Below are 19721 nucleotides of genomic sequence, written 5' to 3'. Positions count from 1 at the left end.
CTTTCTTATACCCACTAAACATCCCACCTTTTGCCCATAGATGGTGTGCCGCAAACCTCTTCGCGGACTGGGTGAAGATGGTTCTCTCTCTCCAGAAGAAGAGACTACTAGGTCTGCAGAGAGCTCCCCCTCTCCTCCACTGTGGGCCTGCCATGCCACACTGAGGCAGCTAACATGAGTGCCTGGGGCCACTTCGACACTTGGTATAGTGACCTTCACCTATTTCCCTTCAGTGACAACAGCACCTCATGAAGCAAGTTTCCCACCACCGACGTGAGATGGCATATTTTCCGCCTGGTAAGGGAGCAAGTTAATGTCACTCCCACTGTAGGCGGGCTGTACACGATGATGGGCTAGAGTGGATGACAGCAGTGCAGAAATAGTGTGTCCTGCACCCTTCTTTGTAAAAATCGCATGGCCCTGGACATCTTAACTGCCCCCACAAGGGCGGAACCTATAGATTAATTAAAACCTGTTGTGTATGTATTCCTGATGACTCTGACGATGTAACCCAGGCCATGCATATGAGTATTTCCATATTTCCACTACAGCATCTAAGTCTTAAAACCCTATAACCATGTGCTTTAATGAACTCCCAAGTCCTTGAAAAACTTTCTATGAAGTATGATTGTTATTGTATTTGTTCTTCTTTTTTGTTGTAGTTTATATTGCTGCTGCAGCATCTAGCTGCAAAGCTCCTCCACATACCTGGCCCTAGAGATATCATGACAGAATGGCATAAGAATGTGAGGGCCACGCAAGGGTATGCTGGTGCAGGGCGTATGGCAGATGCATCTGAAAGCAATAACTTAAGAAAGGAGGTTGCCATGTGGAAGTTGCTGGGGGGAGGATGCTAAGTGAAAATGCTATACAAGCTGCATGCTTTTTGCAAGTGATTGCAGTTCTCCTGTCCAGCCCACCACCACTGGACCACCCTGTAAGTTAGTTCTGCCAAATAAGCCCTAAGGTTCATTTATTGGCTCTGGGCCTCTTCTTTGGCCTCTCAAACTTGATACCATCCCTACCGAAGTTAATATGGGTCCAGCATGACACTCAATTTTAAGGAAAATTGTGATTCTCCAGTTTACACTTCTCCCTGATTTCCACAGCACAGCACAATATATCAATGAATATTGTCATCATCAATTCTGCCACCAATTGATCTGATTATATGTCCATGCATGTGTGTGTGTGTATGTGTGTGTATACTTTGGATAAGTCTAGTAGGATATAGTCATTCCTTAGTATCGATGGAGTATTGGTTCCAGGACCCCTAAGATACCAAAATCTAAGGACTGCTCAAGCCAGTTAATGGCATAGTATTTGCATATAGACTACACACATCCTCCCATATAATTTAAATAATCTCTAGATTACTTTTACCTGATCCCATGTAAATGCTATGTAAATACAGTTTACCCCTGAACAACTCGGGGGTCAGGGACACCAATCTCTGTGCAGTCGAAAAACTATGCATAACTTCTGACTCCCCCAAAACCTAACTACTAATGGCCTACTGTTGACCTGAAGCCTTGCCAATAACATAAACAGCTGATTAACCATATTTTTTATGTTACGTGTCTTATATACTATATTCTTAAAACAAAGCTAAAGAAAAAGCTTTTTCAAATTGTTCCAAATCTCCAGTAAATTTTCCAAAGTATTTATTGAAAAATATTCATATATAAGTGGACCCATGCAGTTCAAGCCCTCATAGTTCAAGGGTCAACTTAGTTATGATACTATATTTTTTTTTTTTTTTTTTTTTTTTTGAGGCGGAGTCTCACTCTGTCGCCCGGACTGGAGTGCAGTGGCCGGATTTCAGCTCACTGCAAGCTCCGCCTCCCGGGTTTCCGCCATTCTCCTGCCTCAGCCTCCCGAGTAGCTGGGACTACAGGCGCCCGCCACCTCGCCCGGCTAGTTTTTTTGTATTTTTTTTTAGTAGAGACGGGGTTTCACCGTGTTAGCCAGGATGGTCTCGACCTCCTGACCTCGTGATCCGCCCGTCTCGGCCTCCCAAAGTGCTGGGATTACAGGCTTGAGCCACCGCGCCCGGCCGATACTATATTTTTTAAATTTTTGTATTTTTTTTACTGTTTTAATGTTTTTTGTTTCTGAATATTTTCAGACCACAGTTGGCTGAATCCTCAGATGCTGAACCCAAGGATATGGAGGGCTGACTGTATACACTATAATGGTGGTTATCCTTTAGAGGTAGGATTGAGTGATTTTTATTTCTTTTTAATAGTTTTCTGAATCATCTAGGTTTTTCCAACAAAATTTTTTCAAATAAAAATTATGCATTTTATAATTAGAAACAAAGCTACTTCCATTAAGAAATCAGTAAAAATATAAATTATTTGTATGTAAATAAACTGGAGATCAGTGCATCAATATAGACTCACCATAGCCAACCACACTCACCCGCTTCATTACACAAGATTTTCAAGTCTGCTCCAACGTATCCATGAGCACTGTTTGCCAGCTGCAGCAGCTCAGCCTCAGTGAGCAAATGGGGTACCCTTCGAAGCAGTTTCTTGAGAATATCTAGCCGGTCCTGAGCATTGGGAACTCCAATCTCAATCTCTTTATCAAATCGCCCAGGTCTTCGGAGAGCAGCATCCAAGGCATGAGGGCGATTTGTGGCCCCAAGAACCAACACTTGTCCTTCACTTACTTCCTAACAAAATAAAATGAAAATAAATTTCTTATTTTTCTGAAAGTTAGAAAAAAAAAAGTGGGAGGTGCACACTGGCTGTACAGACAAGGTTGAATCATCTAACTGTCCAGGCTACTAAGTCCTATTTCTTACACTTCCATTACCTATCAATTACTTTTATTAGTAATAGATTTTTATTATACATTTATTACTTTTATTGTACATTTTCAATGTTCGGCCTAAATGCTTCCTCCTGTAGAAAGTTTTCCAATACTTACCTCTCCATCTACCATATCTCTCTTACTTCTCGCATCTTAACTATATAATTCTCATTAAGAAAACACATATATAATACTATACCATATAATTGCTTTAATTGTTTTAAATAGTCCTTTTCCTCTACTTGGAAGTCAGGATTGTGACACATATAATACTCAAATAGAACAAGATTCTAATAGAAAGTTATTTAAAAAGTCTTTGCTTATAGACTGTTTTTTAAATATGGATACATTTTTAAATTCCTGAAAAGAGAGACAATATAACCAATATCCAAGTATCAGCCACCCTTGAATATATAGGTATTTTTACTCTCTGAAAATGAAATTAGGAAAAACAAATAATAAAGAACTATGATCGTGATCAGCCACCAGTAGAAATTATCCAATATTCTATTCAGATGACCCAGAGACAAACATAACTGGAATGCAATTTATGTTAAAAAAAATTTTTTTAAAGCTCAAACCTAATCAATTATACTGAATGTGCCAAAGACAATGCAGGGACTACAGTGAATCTATGAATTATAAGTTTAGAAGTACAAAAACAGACCCTTAAATATATTCAGACTAAAACATCAGTATCACATGTTTCCATTCCTTGCCCAAAGGCAAGAACACTAAACCACAACAGGCTTATCCCAGTGGCAGAGAAAGAGACAGCAGATTGAAATAATCAAGATTCTCCAACACTAAGCCTTTCATCTGATTTCCTACTTACCAAGAACCCTTGTAATTATAAGACAGCTCTCTATTTGCCATCAAGCTGAAAATATGGTCATCCATAAACACAAACATCTGGTCTGCTTAATAATCACATCTCTGACTATAAATGGACAAACTAGCATACTATTTTATACATCATTCTCTTGTAAGTGTTATTATCATGGGTCAGTCTGTCCTCACAACTCTATCATCTCCAACATACTAATAACACTGAATTCTCCAACTTTATAACCTGAGAATCAAACCTGGGACATGACAATCACTCCTAGGTACTGTTCCAGGACTGAGAACCAGTTGGTCAGGCAGCCTCCACCAGGTGACAACCCTTCTCTTACAGACTTAAAATTTTTAACACGTTAGTATATAAGTGACTTGATGCCAAACCTTTATACTATTTTCACATGTTTACTTTCTGCCACTAGGCAGTAAAAACAAAAAGTTCTAAATGACCAGTTTTTTAATGTGCAAAAGAGACTTGATACTACATAATTTCTAAAATTTATTGTGTTTCTAACATATTATGATTCTAAAAACTTTACTTATTCAAAATCTAGCATAAAAAGTGTATTTTTCTACTTAATGGATATCAGGAGTCTTAGAAAATTTTTGTTCATGCCTATTGTTAGTCCTATGAATGTTCCTGCCATAATTAGCATATAGTTTTTATTAATAAAAGAATGTATCCCCTATCAGAGAATCTGATAATATGAATAAGGTCTTTTTAAATGTTGTACAAAACGTTTTCCATTATTCTCACTTTCTTTCATTTCCCTAGTACAAAGCCTTGAAAGAGTCCATTTGTACATGGGTAATAAGACTTATTCATGACATTTCTTAATAAAAACCCCTCAGGCCAGAAGTAGTGGCTCACGCCTGCAATCCCAGCACTTTGGGAGTCCGAGGCGGGCAGATCACGAGGTCAGGAGTTCGAGACCAGCCTGGCCAACATGGTGAAACTTCATCTCCACTAAAAAGATTTAAAAAAAATTAGCCAGGTGTGATGGTGCATGCCTGTAGTCCCAGCTACTCAGGAGGCTGAGGCAGGAGAACGGCTTGAACCCGGAAGGCGGAGGTTGCAGTGAGCTGAGAGTGTACCACTGCACTCCAGTCTGAATAACAGGGCAAGACTCAATCTCAAAAAAAAAATAATAAATAATAAAATAAAATCCCCTAAAATTTAACTGCTAAATCTTCCTTACTGATCTTTGCTTCAAGTTTTAAAGCTAATAGCATTTATCACAAAATAAATCCATCATGGTATAGTATTTTATATGCTAGAAAAAACCTGCCAGGTTATGATGTTGTCCTAGCAGTTACTAAGTAATCTACTAAAACAAATTGTTTTACAGATCTTCCCCCTAGTTACTATGGCCAATATTTTTCCTTTATCCTAAAATATCCAAAGACACTGACACATTCAATAGTTTTTGCCACTACACATGTATTAAGAATTAATCCTACACAGAATCAATACTAGTGCTATACTTACTGAACCAATGCCATCCATCAGTGTTAGGAGTGAAGCCACAACTCTTTTTTCCACTTCATTCTGGGCCCCCTCTCTTTTCGGACAAAGTGCATCCAGCTCATCAATAAAAATAATTGACGGATGTCTAAAAACAAACAAGTAAAATGAAATCTCTCATCTATATTTGAAGTTTTACTTAGTTTTAATTTTTTAATTGAAATGCAACATATCAAATTTAGAATTTACTTAATATTATAAAGATATTATAACGTTAAGCTAAAAAACCTTAGATTCATTCTAGCCCAAAATACTAACTCACTAACTTCATATTCTATTCTATCTGCCTTCCACTAAAAGGCTGGGTAATTGAGTAGAGTATGCTGCTTAAGAGATTAGAGTCTCTTGGCCGGGCGCGGTGGCTCATGCCTGTAATCCCAGCACTTTGGAAGGCAGAGGTGGGTGGATCACGAGGTCAGGAGATTGAGACCTTCCTGGCTAACACGGTGAAACCCCGTCTTTACTAAAAAACAAAACAAAACAAAAAAAAAGAGATGAGAGTCTCTTAAGAACTCTTCCAGTAATGCCCAGAACTCTCCCCAGTAATGCCCATTAAGTTGTTATGACTGGATCAAATTCAGAAGCTGAGGCCAGAGATGCTATCCCTTGGAGCAGGTTTGAAACCAAAGGACATAAACTAGAAATACCCTGTTATTTTTAAACCATTAAAATAAAAACTTGCAAGATGATCAGTTCTCCCATAAACAGATGTGAATTCTCTCACAGAAGGAAATCTCAACTGCCATGAACACAGCAACAACAAAAGCATACTAAACAATCAGGTGTACCACTAATTTTAAAATTTTCAGTATAGTACTAGGACTACAAACAGCTTATTTCATCTACTATCATTGGGGGAAAAAATAAACTTCAAAAATGGTGAGTTTTTTGATTCAAGAGCAGTAATTACGATATTAAACACCAAGACAGCCAGCATTTTGAGAGGCTGAGGCAGGAGAATGGCTTGAGCCCAGGAGTTCAAGACCAGCCTGACCAACACAGCAAGATCCTGTTGCTAGAAAAAAAAATACAAAAATTAGTTAGGCATGGTGGTGCTCACCTATACATCCAGCTATTTGGGAGGCTCACTTGAGTTCCCAGCTATTTGAGAGGATCACTTGAGTTCAGGAATTTAGGTTTCACTGTTACACTGTAATGAGTATTAGGATATTAGTCTATAACTTAGTCAAACGTAACATCACTTGTAATATAGCTATGTCTCTATCACTGTTTTGCTTTTGTTTGTTTGTTTGTTTGTTTTTGAGACAGGGTTTGTGTTGCCCAGGCTGGAGTGCAGCAGTGAAATCATGGCTCACTACAGCCTTGATCTCCCAGGTTCAGTGATCCTCCTGCCTCAGCTTCCTTAGTAGGTGGGACTACAGGCATGTGCTACCATGCCCAGCTAATTATTTTTATTTATTTATTTATTTTTTCTGAGACAAAGTCTCGCTCTTGACCCCCAGGCTGGAGTGTGATGGCACAATCTCAGCTCACTGCAACCTCTGCCTCCCAGGTCCAAGAGATTCTCCTGCCTCAGCCTCCCGAGTAGCTGGGATTACAAGCACTTGCCACCACACCCGGCTAATTTTTGTATTTTTAGTAGAGACAGGGTTTCACCATGTTGGCCAGGCTGGTCTCTAACTCCTGACCTCAAGTAATCTGCCTGCCTTGGCCTCCCAAAGTGCTGGGATTATAGGTGTGAGCCACTGTGCCCAGCCAATTTCAGACAGGGTCCCACTGTGTTGCCCAGGCTGGTCTCAAACTCCTGGGCTCAAGTAATCCTCCTGCCTTGGCCTCCCAAAGTGATGGTATTACAGGCATGGGCCACCACATCCAGTCAGAGTCATTCTTTAATGGGTAAAAGATTTGTCCCTTTGAAGCAAAGTATAACATAACGAAGTTCTAATATAAAGAGCTACAATAATACAGTCTACTAGAAATACTAAACATATTAGATACCCCTAAGCACCCAAAAGCCATGGATTTCTATGCTCAAACAAGGTCACATGACTTATCAAGTACTATGTCTTAATTCTTCTACTTTATGTAATTTAATAACATTTATCGAATTTTAAAGATTAGATAGAAATAGAATTTCATTAGATCTATAATCTATTTCTACTACTATCACTATTATTTTTGTACTACTGTTTATGCTTTGTATAAGGTGCTAGTATCTCACTTTGACTAATATAGCCTTGATTATTAATTCCAAAACATTTAAAAATAAAAAGTACCGTAGAGTGGCTTCAGCAAATATCTGACGTAACTTTGCTTCAGTCTCACCATAGAATCTATAACAAATAAAACGTATTTAAAGACCATTTCTTATTGTTTTTAAAGCTTTGTCTATAAAAGCTAATCTGAATTTTCAATATTTCTATAATACTTAAAATTAGTTTCAAAAATTATTTTCCAAACAATTATTAAGAAGCAAAATATTTCAATGTACAAAATATCAGACAGAATACCACACAATCATTTCTAAAAACCACATTTTGGAAAGATATTGTTTACTCTATTAAAACATGTACTTACTTGCTTATAATTTCAGGACCATTAATTACAGAAACATAGGCTCCAACTTCATTAGCAACAGCCCTGGCGATCATTGTTTTTCCAGTACCTGGAGGACCATAAAGTAACACTCCTCTAGGGGCAGGAATTCCTGGAAGAAAAAGTAGAAAACACTAGATTCACCATCACCAGGTTTCTTATAAATGTAAGAAGTTCAAACATGAGTTACAAAATTTAACTTTACCTTGCATCACAAGGAGTCAAGAGTTTTTTCTCCCCCTCCAGAAAGATGTACTAACTAGCCCAAACACTGATCCCCAGCAATGACTTTCATTCTCTGTAGACCACAGAACAGAGGAAGCATGTTGGTTAAAAAAAAAAAAAAAAGGCCGGGCACAGTGGCTCACGCCTGTAATCCCAGCACTTTGGGAGGCCGAGGTGCGTGGATCACGAGGTCAGGAAATCAAGACCATCCTGGCGAACACGGTGAAACCCCGTCTCTACTAAAAAATACAAAAAAATTAGCCGGGCGTGGTAGCGGGCACCTGTAGTCCCAGCTTCTCGGGAGGCTGAGGCAGGAGAATGGCGTGAATCCAGGAGGCGACAGAGCTTGCAGTGAGCAGAGATTGCGCCACAGCACTCCAGCCTGGGAGACAGAGCGAGACTCCCTCTCACACACACACACAAAAAAACTGGACACCAACATTGTTGCAAGCCCCATCCCACACAACACAGTTCAATTATCAAAAAACATAGTGCAGCCACCAATCCCAGTTTTTTTCCAACTAACCACCTTGAAGAGTACATATGTTTGCTAGTATAAAATGTACATAAGTACTAGCAAAATGCCAATCTAAGGGTTCATTTTACACATACATATATATACATACATGTATGTATATATAAGATTCATGAGAAAGGAAAAAGCAGAGAGATCAGACACAGCAAATATATGCAAAGGATCTTGGCAATAACAAGGCAGCGGAAGCCCTGAGCTTCCTGAGTCAAGCCATTCCCTTAATGACCTGCTTCACTGCAAAAAGATGGGTACACAGTTACATTTCCTAACAAAGAAGTTTTATCTAATGTATTTGAATGGTTTATTTCTTCAGTCATTACAGATGACCCAGCATGACAAGATACTTATTCTAGATCCAATACAGGTAATTGTGGAAATACGCTCGTAGAAGAGACAAGGCTGTCACTAATTCACATTACAACCTAAAAATACCAAGGCATAGAAAATGGCCCATTTAACTGGCATCTCCCAAAGCAACTGACATCTTCTACCACACCCACTACTCAGAAAATAAAAACAGGAAAAGAGGATGAGCAATCACTAGATAAGTGTCAACTATCTTTTAATTTGAATTTAACATTTTTGGGTGCAATAAACTGAAGATAATCATACCATAACTCCTGAAAAGCTCAGGCTGTTTGAGGGGCAATTCAATTATCTCTCTAATTGCTTTCAGCTGGCTACTTAAGCCTCCTATCATGTCATAAGTTACTTTGAATTGGTTGTCTTGCTCTTTTGAATTTTTATCGATCTCTGTAAAATTGACTCTTGTTGTTGAAGAAATAAAATAAAAAGTATCAGTATTGCACTTTGCTCCTATGCTGAACTTTAGCAGTCTCTCTTCTTCGGCAAGTTGCTCATTTCCTTCTCTGGCAGATTCAAAACTACATTTAAGACCTGCGACTTCCTCTAGCGTAAGTCCACTGCCATCTCCAGGGCTCTGTGTAACACCCAACAAAACATCACTGGCTTTATTTGTAATTCTGTCATCAACTGGTATACAAGGAGTACTTCCTGATGTTGGGATCCGGGTATCCTCCAGATCTAACTGGCTTAGCTGTAAGGATAACTCCAGGCTACTGGTTTCCATGCTGGACTGTTCAAAGGCCATTCTTTGGGCATCAGTGTCAGAGTCACTCTGAGGTCCTCCCAATGTCATGCCATCTGCCCCTTTCACTCGCACTACTTGCAGCTTGTACGGTCGTCCATAGAATGTACAATACAGAAAGTTGCCTGGTAAAACGATCTTGCCATCTAGAAAATAATTTATTAAATATACATGTTAGCATAATGTTTGTTACCAGTTTAATGTTTAAAGAGCAATACATTTCATCTACTATCTGACTGAAAAGACTAAATCAAAGGCAGAGTATTAATAAAATAATTGTCATAAAATATTGAGGACCTAATATTCCCCTATAATATAGCACCATCTGGAGATAGAAGGAAAAGATGATTCTCTGAAATCCTCCACACACAGTAGATCTCAGATTCTAGCAACCACATCAACAAATAGCCAGGCATTCCATATTCAGTAATAAACTAAATGAAAATGGCACACCCAAACCAACACTCCCAAGATAGCATCTCTCACTGGAAAGGGCAAGAACAGTCTCAATTCTACCACTGACTCTTTCCACAGACAAGTCACATATTCTTTCCACTGCTCAACTGCCAATTAACCAGGAAAAGTAACACATCCCTATCTTAAAAGTATATTCATCCATTGAGGGGAATATTCTCAAAGCTATTTTGAAGAAAACTACTGTGCACTTATAAGCCCTCAAGGACACTTTATTTGCTGATGCCTTGCAGCTTAAAATTTAAGAAAACAATTTAAAATATTTGTCTCACCTAGTTTTCTCAGAATACAACCAGTCAGTTCTTCTTCATTAATTTCCATATCTTTGTCACTGTTAAAAGGATGAGAAGGGGACAGAAATCAGCACTACGTACATCAGAAACTAAACTGGTATAAAATTACATGTATATAGTTATAATATAGACTTAATCAAAAGAATAATCCACCTGCAACCTTAAATAATGTATACAATTTTGAAATGACGGACATTTTTCAGAAATATATAGCCATGAAAATATCATTTGGAATCTGTTGCCTTAGTGGCATAAATCAATGTTCTTCAAAACACAAGAGTAATGAAATCATTTCAGTCAGCCCCATTCAGCACTTTGTTAATAGAATAAGAAATGCAGGGTACACCGAATATAGAAAGGGTAAATACTGCTTTGTAAAACATTAGCTTCTAACACATACGTACACATACGCACGTATATGAGCACTATATCTATGGATGTGTATATACAAAGAATCTGATGAAAAAATCCATTTTTTATTAAGAGTCACAGTCAAAAACATTTTTAAAATGCTGACCTAAACTAATAATTCCCTTTATAAAGTTGCCTAGCTTGGAGAAAAGGCTCTTATTAATAACTTACTTCATTCTCTTAGTATAACTTACAAATTATTTCTTCAAGAAAATTAGTCCTATACAGTATGTTACTTGAAGAGGCAGAAGTAGGAAAAAGCGGAGTAATGGTTACAATGAAGGTTTTTTCTGGAGACAGGACATGACCGAGGAAAAATGAGATCTCCTCCTTCCTAATGATAACTGTGTCTCCCCGGAGCGCTGCTTAAGTGCAGGAAGTGAACACATCTAAATATTATACATTTATAAAGAAATCTGCTCTTCGAGAGTTCTCAGAACAAGAGCATTTTTCCTCCTCCTCTGTGCATAAGCAGCCCATATCAGGAGGGGAGACAAATAGCTGTCTAGTTCTGTCAGTGACCAGTAGAGGGGGGACAGTCTAGCTCAAGGGGAAATGTAAGTGACTGGAAGCTGAGCATGATGGCTCATGCCTGTAATCCCAGCACTTTGGATGGCTGAGGTGGGTGCACCGTCTGAGCTCAGGAGTTCAAAACCAGCCTGGGCAACATGGCAAAATCTTACCTCTACAAAAAATACAAAAGAAAATTAGCCAGACTTGGTGGCATGTGCCTGTGTGCCCATCTGGTCAAAATAACTTTGTTCTCCGGTTTTTTTTTTTTTTTGGAGATGAGGTCTCACTCTTGTCACCCAGGTTGGAGTGTGGTGGTGTGATCTCAGCTCACTGCAACCTCCACCTCACAGGCTCAAGTGATCCTCCCACCTCAGCCTCCAGAGTAACTGGGAACACAGGTGCTCACCACCACGGCCAGCTAATTTTTACATATATACACATTTTGTATAGACAGTGTTTCACCATGTTGCCCAGGCTGGTCTCAAACTTCTAAGTTCAGGCAATCCACCCACCTCAGCCAAATTCCAAAGTGCTGGGATTACAGGCGTGAGCCACTGTGCCTGGCTTCCAATCATTTTTATCAGTAATAATACAATATAGTCAATCCTCAATACCTGTGGACGTTGTATTTGCAAATTTACCAACTCCCAAAAATTTATGTGTACCCCAAAATCAATACTCACAAAACATTTGTGGTCATTAGTGACACGGAAGAGCAGCAAAAAATTTGGGTTACCCAACACCCATGTTACCATATAGAATAAGGTGACTCTCCACCCTGTTTCAGCTCTCATTCAGAGATGACCAGAGAATGGAAGTGATAGGAGACACAGCAGTGCAGTGAAGAAGTTCCAGGCCTGGGGCCAGTTGGAGGGAGTTTGAATCTCAACACTAGTACCTGTAGCGGGGCAGCCTCAGGCAAGTCCCTTAACACTTCTAAATCTCCTCTTCTCTTTTGTAAAATAAAGAAAAGAAAATCTACCAGAATGAATTATTTTGGAGTTTTAAGATTAAATCTATGTAAAATGTGTGTGTATGTATGTATTATATTATATATACACTACATATATTATGTGTGTGTGCGTTGCATGTATGTCTATACGTACTTATTTCCCTCTAGAAGAAATGTCTCCGTATTTGCTAATGGTGTTCAAGGCAACTTTGATAGAACATAACTAAACATAAATAATGAGAATCAACTATCTATTCATATAAAAGAAAGAGCAAGAAATAGAATGGGAAATTTCATGAATCAAATATATGTATAAACTAATGAGAAAATTGCATGTATCTCCTTAAATGCGTACATTTACTTTTGTTTATGGAACTCTAAACCAAGTTATACTTAAATTGCTTTTGTTAAACTCCGAATAGAAGGTATTTATAAACACATGTAAGAACAGTAAAAATATCAAACCAGTTTTTTTGCTTTTAAAAAAATAATAGTTGCACATAAAACAATTTCCACTAGAAGGAGCTCTAACATTACTATTAATTATAAAATCTTTCAGTTGCAACTGAAGGATTTAAGCAGACTAAAATGACTGATTTTCCCAATTGGAAATTAACTTTCTTGTCTATACTCTGCTGCCACATTTAAAACATAAGATCTTTTAAAACAAAATTTTCAAACCTGAGTTTTCATTTAAAATATATACAGTCCTCTATAATAAGCAATCATTACCCACCTAAGACTGCTGTGCACTCAAGAGGTCTGACTAGTTTGCAGGTCATCATAAATGCTAATTCCTGTCAACGAATTACTGCTACCTGTAGCACTGTTTTAAGACATAGTCTGAGGAATAATCCAGTTTAATCTGAACAGTACTATTAACTACCTCATAAAATATTAGGCAAGTTACTTCTCATTAAGCTATTTCACCTGTTTAAAAAGGGAAGGGTAAATGTGTGCGTGTGTATACATACGTGCAATATATACAAAGCTTCTGTATACAGCTGCTGGTCAACATATTGTCTCCTGTCCCTTCTGCCTTTTATTATTCATTAAACTGTTACTATAAGCTCTGAAAACATTTTCCTGTTATAAAGGAAAAAATATGCCAAAACTCAAGTCTAAAATCTACAATAGTAGCAAAAGAGAATAAAACATATTAAAATCAAGCTGATAACTAGAAAATGGTTTGTAGTTCTTACATATAATGTAAACACATCCCCCAAATTATTACTAAGGCGACATTAAAGTATAAAAAGATGCTTTTTGTAAATGACTTTTGATAAGACTTGTATATGCAAACCGAGTCAAAATCTTATTAGATATCAAATATCCAGGAGGATGGATAATATACCTTAACTATCTTGATAGGCAGATTCAAAAAATTAGCCTGTGGTGAGGGATTATTTTAAAATCTGATAGTAACGACCGTTTGTTTTACTAAATTGAATAATCAACAAGTTAAAATATACAGTCAAGTTCTTTTCTTGCATAGTCTTAATTAAAACTTGTTTCTGTTTGACTCACAGTAATCTACTCTTTTCTTTACAACTGTAAGAAGCCCTGATTACACTGCAAGTCAAGGTGAAAAACACTGCTAAATATTCATCAATGAAAATTACTCTCACCTAAAATATCAGGGCATACTCTAATCATGGAAAATAAAAGTCCTCAGTCTATAAATTACATAGCACTCATTTAGCTTGGGTTGTCTAATATAACACAAGTGACCACTAGCCAGTCAGCACATGTAGCTATCAAATACTTAAAATGGGGCTAGTCTCAACTGTGATGTGCTGTAAGTGTAACATACACACTGGATTTTGAAGACTTAGTTTGAAAAAAAGGATGCAAAATATCTTATTGGTAACTTTTTTTTGAGACACAGTCTCACTCTGTCACGCAGGCTAGAGTGCAGTGGTGCAATCCCAGCTCACTGCAACCTCCACCTCCCAGACTCAAGCAATCCTCCTGTCTCCACCTCCCAAATAGCTGGGACTACAGGTACACATCACCATGCCTAGAAATTTTATTTTTTGTATTTTTTGTAGGGACAGGGCTTCGCCATATTGCTCAGGTTAGTCTTGAACTCCTGAGCACAAGTGATCCACCCACTTCGGCCTCCCAAAGTGCTGGGATTATAGGCATAAGCCACCGTGCCCAGCCCTTATTGGTAATTTTTTATAATTACATGTTAAAATACATGTTTACATATATTGGTTAAATAAAACGTACTATTATAATTCATTGTACCTGTTTCTCTCTACTTTTTAAAATGTTACAAGAAAATGCAAAATTACTTATGTGGTTTACATTTGTGACTCTTATATTTCTACTGGGCAGCTTTGATCCAGATAGTCACCAAAGAAAAGAGCCAAACCTCAGTGCCACATCCATTTCCTCAGCCTGTAGCACAGCACCCACAAGAGGCTGGACCTGGATGGCATCACCAGGCCTCACATCCACATTCTTCTGTGCCGTTTCACTCAGGCCAACCTTGCCTCCAGGAAATCCTGCCACAGGCCAGGCTGTATAGACCTGCCAGACAGAGGAAATAAAAATGTTAGAAAATAAATATTCATAGAATACCATCAATTTACAAGGTAGAATGCTAAGGACAGTCAAGTACTTAGATATGCAAAATACAGTCTTTACACAAAAAGAGTTATAATCTGATACCAATTGCAATAAGACAAATTGCATTTTTTTAAAAATTTAAATACTATAAGGGCTCATGAAAAATAAACTTTTTAATAATATTACATCTTTTTCTAAAGAGCACGAATGATCCCACAGTGAAGACAGCAGAAGATATGAAAGACATATGAAAAAAGATAAAGGCATTAACAAGTGATAATGAGGAAATGACAAAAATATTAAGGCAAGATAACTTGTAAAGTAATTCAGCCTGGAAATTAAACTACATCCAGGACATAGGGACACAAAACAAGAACTTTGTCAGAACCTGGGTCTCATCAAATTTAAACGTTAAGAGGGGGGAGCGAAAATTTCTAGCTTGAGCTCACACACTTATAGTCCTCTCTTCTACAAGACACAGCAAAGGAACTTTAAAGTATAAGCCAGAAAAATGAAAAGAATAAGAGGGGTGCCATCAGCAGACAAAAAAAATTCAAAGAATTTCCAGAGGATCCCCAGCAGATCAGAAAAGCATCAAAGGAAGCCAGGAAAGATAAGGGGCTGGTAGCAGAGGAGAAAGCCAAGTTGCCAAAAATGATCCAGGAAAGGTTCTAGGCTGAGAATCTCAGGTATGAAGAATGACAGCAAGGAGAAACAGCTGAAACCAGGGAGAATAATAAAATATTTACATACAGAACAGGTGACCTTCTTACCCCAAAATAATATTTTTATAAAGAAATACAACTAACTGACAGGGAGAAATACCAGCACTACCACCGGAGGAAACACTTCTCTCTACATAACATTTTAGGGGCTACTATGCCCAGCAGAGTCATAGACGGCAAAGGAACAGAGAGTTACTATACACATTAATGTCTTTTAAAATACAGTTTTCACTTATTCCTGCTTGTGTTGAAAATTAAAATCAGAAACATCTCAAACACAGGTTGAGTATCCCTTATCCAAAATGCTTAGGACCAGAAGCATTTTCAATTTTCGATTTTGGCATATTTGCCTTATGTTTACTGGCTAAGCATCCCAAATCTGAAATCCAAAATGTTCCAATGAGCATTTCCTTTGACCACCACAGCACTCAAAAGCATTACAGAGTTTAGATTTTTGGATTTGCAATGTTCAGTCTTTATTTCTAAACTAAGGAAATGCAAAAGACTCTTACCTCTTGCTTTCCGTTCAAACTAGTAAGCAACACTGGTCGACCTATACATATATTTGCAGACTTCATAGTGTTGAGTCCAAGATGAATAAGGGAATTCTGGAATGTTTTAGGAATTCTGTCATCTACTATGAAAGAAAACAAAATTATTTTTTACTACTTTGTAACAGAAGTTAAAGCATGCTTTCTTTTGCAGTAAATAAAAATACTCTAACCATATAACCACATGAATGTACTTATCATACCCTGGAGAAACTAGTGTTCCAACTTTTGTTATAACAAACAGATTTAAAATCAAATGCTTTTGAGGGTCTACTGGCAACATATTAAGTATTAACTAAAAAGAAGATGTTTTATGGGGTGAGCATTGGTTTCCTTTTTTCTGAGTCTCTAATTTCTTTAAGAACTAAACATAATTGCAAAAGAGAGTCTCTGAGCTTTAAGTTCAAAGTTGAGTCAGCTACTAGTATTCAAAGGATTGAACTGGGAACTGGAACATCCATCTGGCTCTAGAGGATTAAGTTATGTTTCTACTTCTGCCCCACATTATGGTCACCACCAGATCTTTTTCTTCTGTATTACCAAGAATAGATAAAGAGAGTAACACAAGTCATCTTCCTTATACAAACACACTGACTGAAATCACCACTAGTGATTTCAACTTTTGGCTGAAAAAGGGGGTCCAGAATTCAGTCCAGTTAACACCACCTCTGAAAATGATGTGCTGACATTTCCACTCCTTCCTATCCACCCCACCTCCACCAAGCTCCATATTTAGCTAGGTGTCCCTCCTCTAATTCCTCCAGCACCCTGTGCTGCGTTAATAGCATTTATCATAATATTCATTTGTTTTAGTCTTTCTCCTTAATTGTATACTGCTTTGAAGCAGGAATTGGGTCCTATTTCTCTCTGTATCTCCAATGCTTACAATGTATTAAATGCAGCAGTTGCACAATAAATTGCCATAAAATGAATAAATGTAGTAAATGAGTATACAATGTTTTTCTTTTCAGCACAAAATCCATGAAACACTTAAGTAATTTAAAAATGTCACAACTTCATTATAAAATTTATTGTAAACATATATACCATAATCACAGAGATCTACCTAAGTTTTCCTTAATAATCAGAAAACAGATATTTTGTAATAAAAAAGAAAATCAATGAAAGCAAAACCATAAGGTACAAATATGATTTACATTATTCTGTCACTACAAAATAACTCCCCAACATGTTTCTTTTTCTTCTTACAAGAGGTGCAAATCTGGAAAAACAAAGCATCTCATAAAGCTAAGATGAACAGCACTGAGTATAAAATGAAATTAACACATACTGCATAATACGAGAGGCTGGACAGAAATTCAATCTTCCAATGAGCATTAGGTATCTTATATAGTTTGCTGGTCATTAACAGCAAAGTATACTGCCGTTAGATGATCTCATAATATTCAGTTCCCACCTTTTTCTTCCTAAACCTCAATGAACTACCTTTCACTCTTGACAATTACCACACAAGTGTTCTCAGTCCTTCCCAAGACGTTAGTTTTCTACTTCTCCTTCCACCCTATCCAGCACATTCTCCATGCCCCAGGATTTATTCTCCACCTTCTCTTTCAAGGGTAATCATGTTCAAATTCCCATCCACCAGTCTCATTTTCCAAAACATCACCACTATGTTCTCTGCTTACACTACACAGGTCTACTCAAGTTGTCCACAGAGTTCCCTTCTCACCTCACTCCTACAATACTTTAAAAATATGTCAACATCTAATTTCCCCATTAACTACTTTCACATTGATTGAGCACCTTAAGTATCAGATTAACAAGATAGTAAAGATAATTTCAAACAACCATCCACCCTTCATTTATTCATTCAGCAAATAAGTACTACGTGCCTACTATATGGCAGATACTATGCTAGGCACTTTTGTCCACAAGTCCTTGGTCTCACAGAGTTTATAGCCTTGTAGGATGAGTGAGTTATTAAGCAATCAGTGAAGAGCTGTAAAATTATAAACTAAGATTAATACAATGAAAAAATTACTTAGAGTGCCAGGAGAGCCTATAATGTGGGATCTGACCTGATTTCGAATATGAGAATGTTTCTCAAAGGAAGTGATGTTAAAATCAGGTTTGAAAGAAGAGTAGGAACTAACTAAATGAAGAGAAGAAAAAGATAATTCTCAGCAAAGAAGACAGCATGTACAAAGTTCCTGGGCAGAAGGTGTTATGGCGCATCCTCAGGAGAGTATAGGCAGAGTGGTGGAAACAAACATAGGGAAACCATGTAAAGAAGGTCAAGACCACCCAGGACAATAGTGCAACAGGCTGCATTAAGATGCTGGTCATTACTCTGACAGCAATGGGAGTCCAGAAAGGGATGAAAAGCAATGTCATGACAAGATCTGCATCTTACAAGATCATTCTGGCTGCAGAACAGAAAACGAGTAAGGGGCAAAACTGGAAGCAGGAAAATCAGCTAAAAGGCTGTTGTAGCAGTCCAGGTGAGAGATGATGGCGTCTGAAATTAAGGTAGAAACAGTGGGAATGGCATGCAGAAGAGGAAAATGTAAAATATTTAGGTAATAAACATGATTTAGGGGTGAACTAGGTATGTGAGATATGGGGGGGAGAGTCATGGATGACTCTTAGGTTTCTGAATTTTGCAATGCAAAAAGCTGAACAGAATGAAAGTTTGTTTTGTTGGAGGACATACGGGCTCATGAAGTTAGTCCTGAAGTATCTTAGAGACACTCATGAGCAGAGTGATTGTACAGTACTATATTCAAAACATGGCCCACGACGATTTGTCAGTGCTTCATGACAAGTGCAAGACACGAGAATAAGTGTTTAGAAGCTTTTATTGAAATTTGCAGAATAATTTCACATCTGTTTAATAAAGTTTTTTCCTTATTTTTCTAGAAAATCATTTTGACTGTATTTTATAAAAATGCCAACCTGTGACCTATTGTAAATGTTAAAGTCTTCACCACAGAGAGCTTGAGAAGCACTTGGCTAAAAGACAACTATATCAAGGCGCAAAAACAAAAGATTTACAAATATAAATCTGACACTGAAGAGACTATGGATGAGAAACTCTGGGCACTGGATGAACTTGCTAAGGAGAGAGGATTTACTGAGAGGAAAAAAAGGTTTTGGACTAAGAATTGACAAACGTCAACATTTAATGGTCAAGGGAAGAGGACGAGCCTGCAAAGGAAAATGATGAAACATCAACAAAGATGAGGAAAACTAGGCAAGTTTGACAACAAATAAGAAGTTAAGTGTTTCAAGAAGGAGGAAATGGTCAAAAATACCAAAAGTTGCTGTGGTCAAGTAAGGTTTATCAACATGGAGATGCTCGGAGACCACACCAGGAACAGTTTCCATGGAACCACGGGGTGGAAGTCAAAGAGGAATAGGCTAAGGAGAGTATGTAAGTGATGAGGCGACAGAGACCACTCCATTTTAGAAGTTTGGCAATGGACAGAGAGATGGTTGCAGGAAGAAAATGTGGAGCTTTTGTTCTGATTTAAGATGGAAGAGAAATGAGCATGTTTAGATGTCAAGGGGAAGGATCTAGTTCAAAAACAAGTTAAACCTTCAGGACAGAACAAGTTGTCCTCCCATACCTAAGGAAGAGTGAAAATACCATGTG

General features: G+C 37.7%; 1 protein-coding gene across 5 annotated transcripts in view; it reads right to left on the bottom strand.

Moving 5' to 3' along the window:
- SPATA5 (spermatogenesis associated 5) overlaps positions 1 to 19721 on the bottom strand; it is a 374551-nt gene that overhangs the window by 353739 nt on the left and 1091 nt on the right. For 4 of the 5 annotated variants that reach the window (XM_033215185.1, XM_033215188.1, XM_033215189.1 and 1 more), the window contains exons 2-9: positions 16067 to 16191; positions 14633 to 14790; positions 10356 to 10414; positions 9114 to 9755; positions 7724 to 7853; positions 7423 to 7479; positions 5150 to 5273; positions 2425 to 2680 (exon numbers count right to left, since the gene is read on the bottom strand). In XM_033215185.1, coding sequence (XP_033071076.1) covers positions 2425 to 2680; positions 5150 to 5273; positions 7423 to 7479; positions 7724 to 7853; positions 9114 to 9755; positions 10356 to 10414; positions 14633 to 14790; positions 16067 to 16191 — 1551 coding nt within the window. The remainder of the gene's footprint in view (positions 1 to 2424; positions 2681 to 5149; positions 5274 to 7422; positions 7480 to 7723; positions 7854 to 9113; positions 9756 to 10355; positions 10415 to 14632; positions 14791 to 16066; positions 16192 to 19721) is intronic. The other variant, XM_033215186.1, reaches the window with a different exon arrangement.

Source organism: Trachypithecus francoisi, unplaced genomic scaffold, assembly GCF_009764315.1.
Source record: "Trachypithecus francoisi isolate TF-2019V2 unplaced genomic scaffold, Tfra_2.0 Lachesis_group1, whole genome shotgun sequence".
In the NCBI taxonomy this organism is placed as follows: Eukaryota; Metazoa; Chordata; class Mammalia; order Primates; family Cercopithecidae; genus Trachypithecus; species Trachypithecus francoisi.
This window is presented reverse-complemented; position numbering and strand designations above follow the sequence as displayed.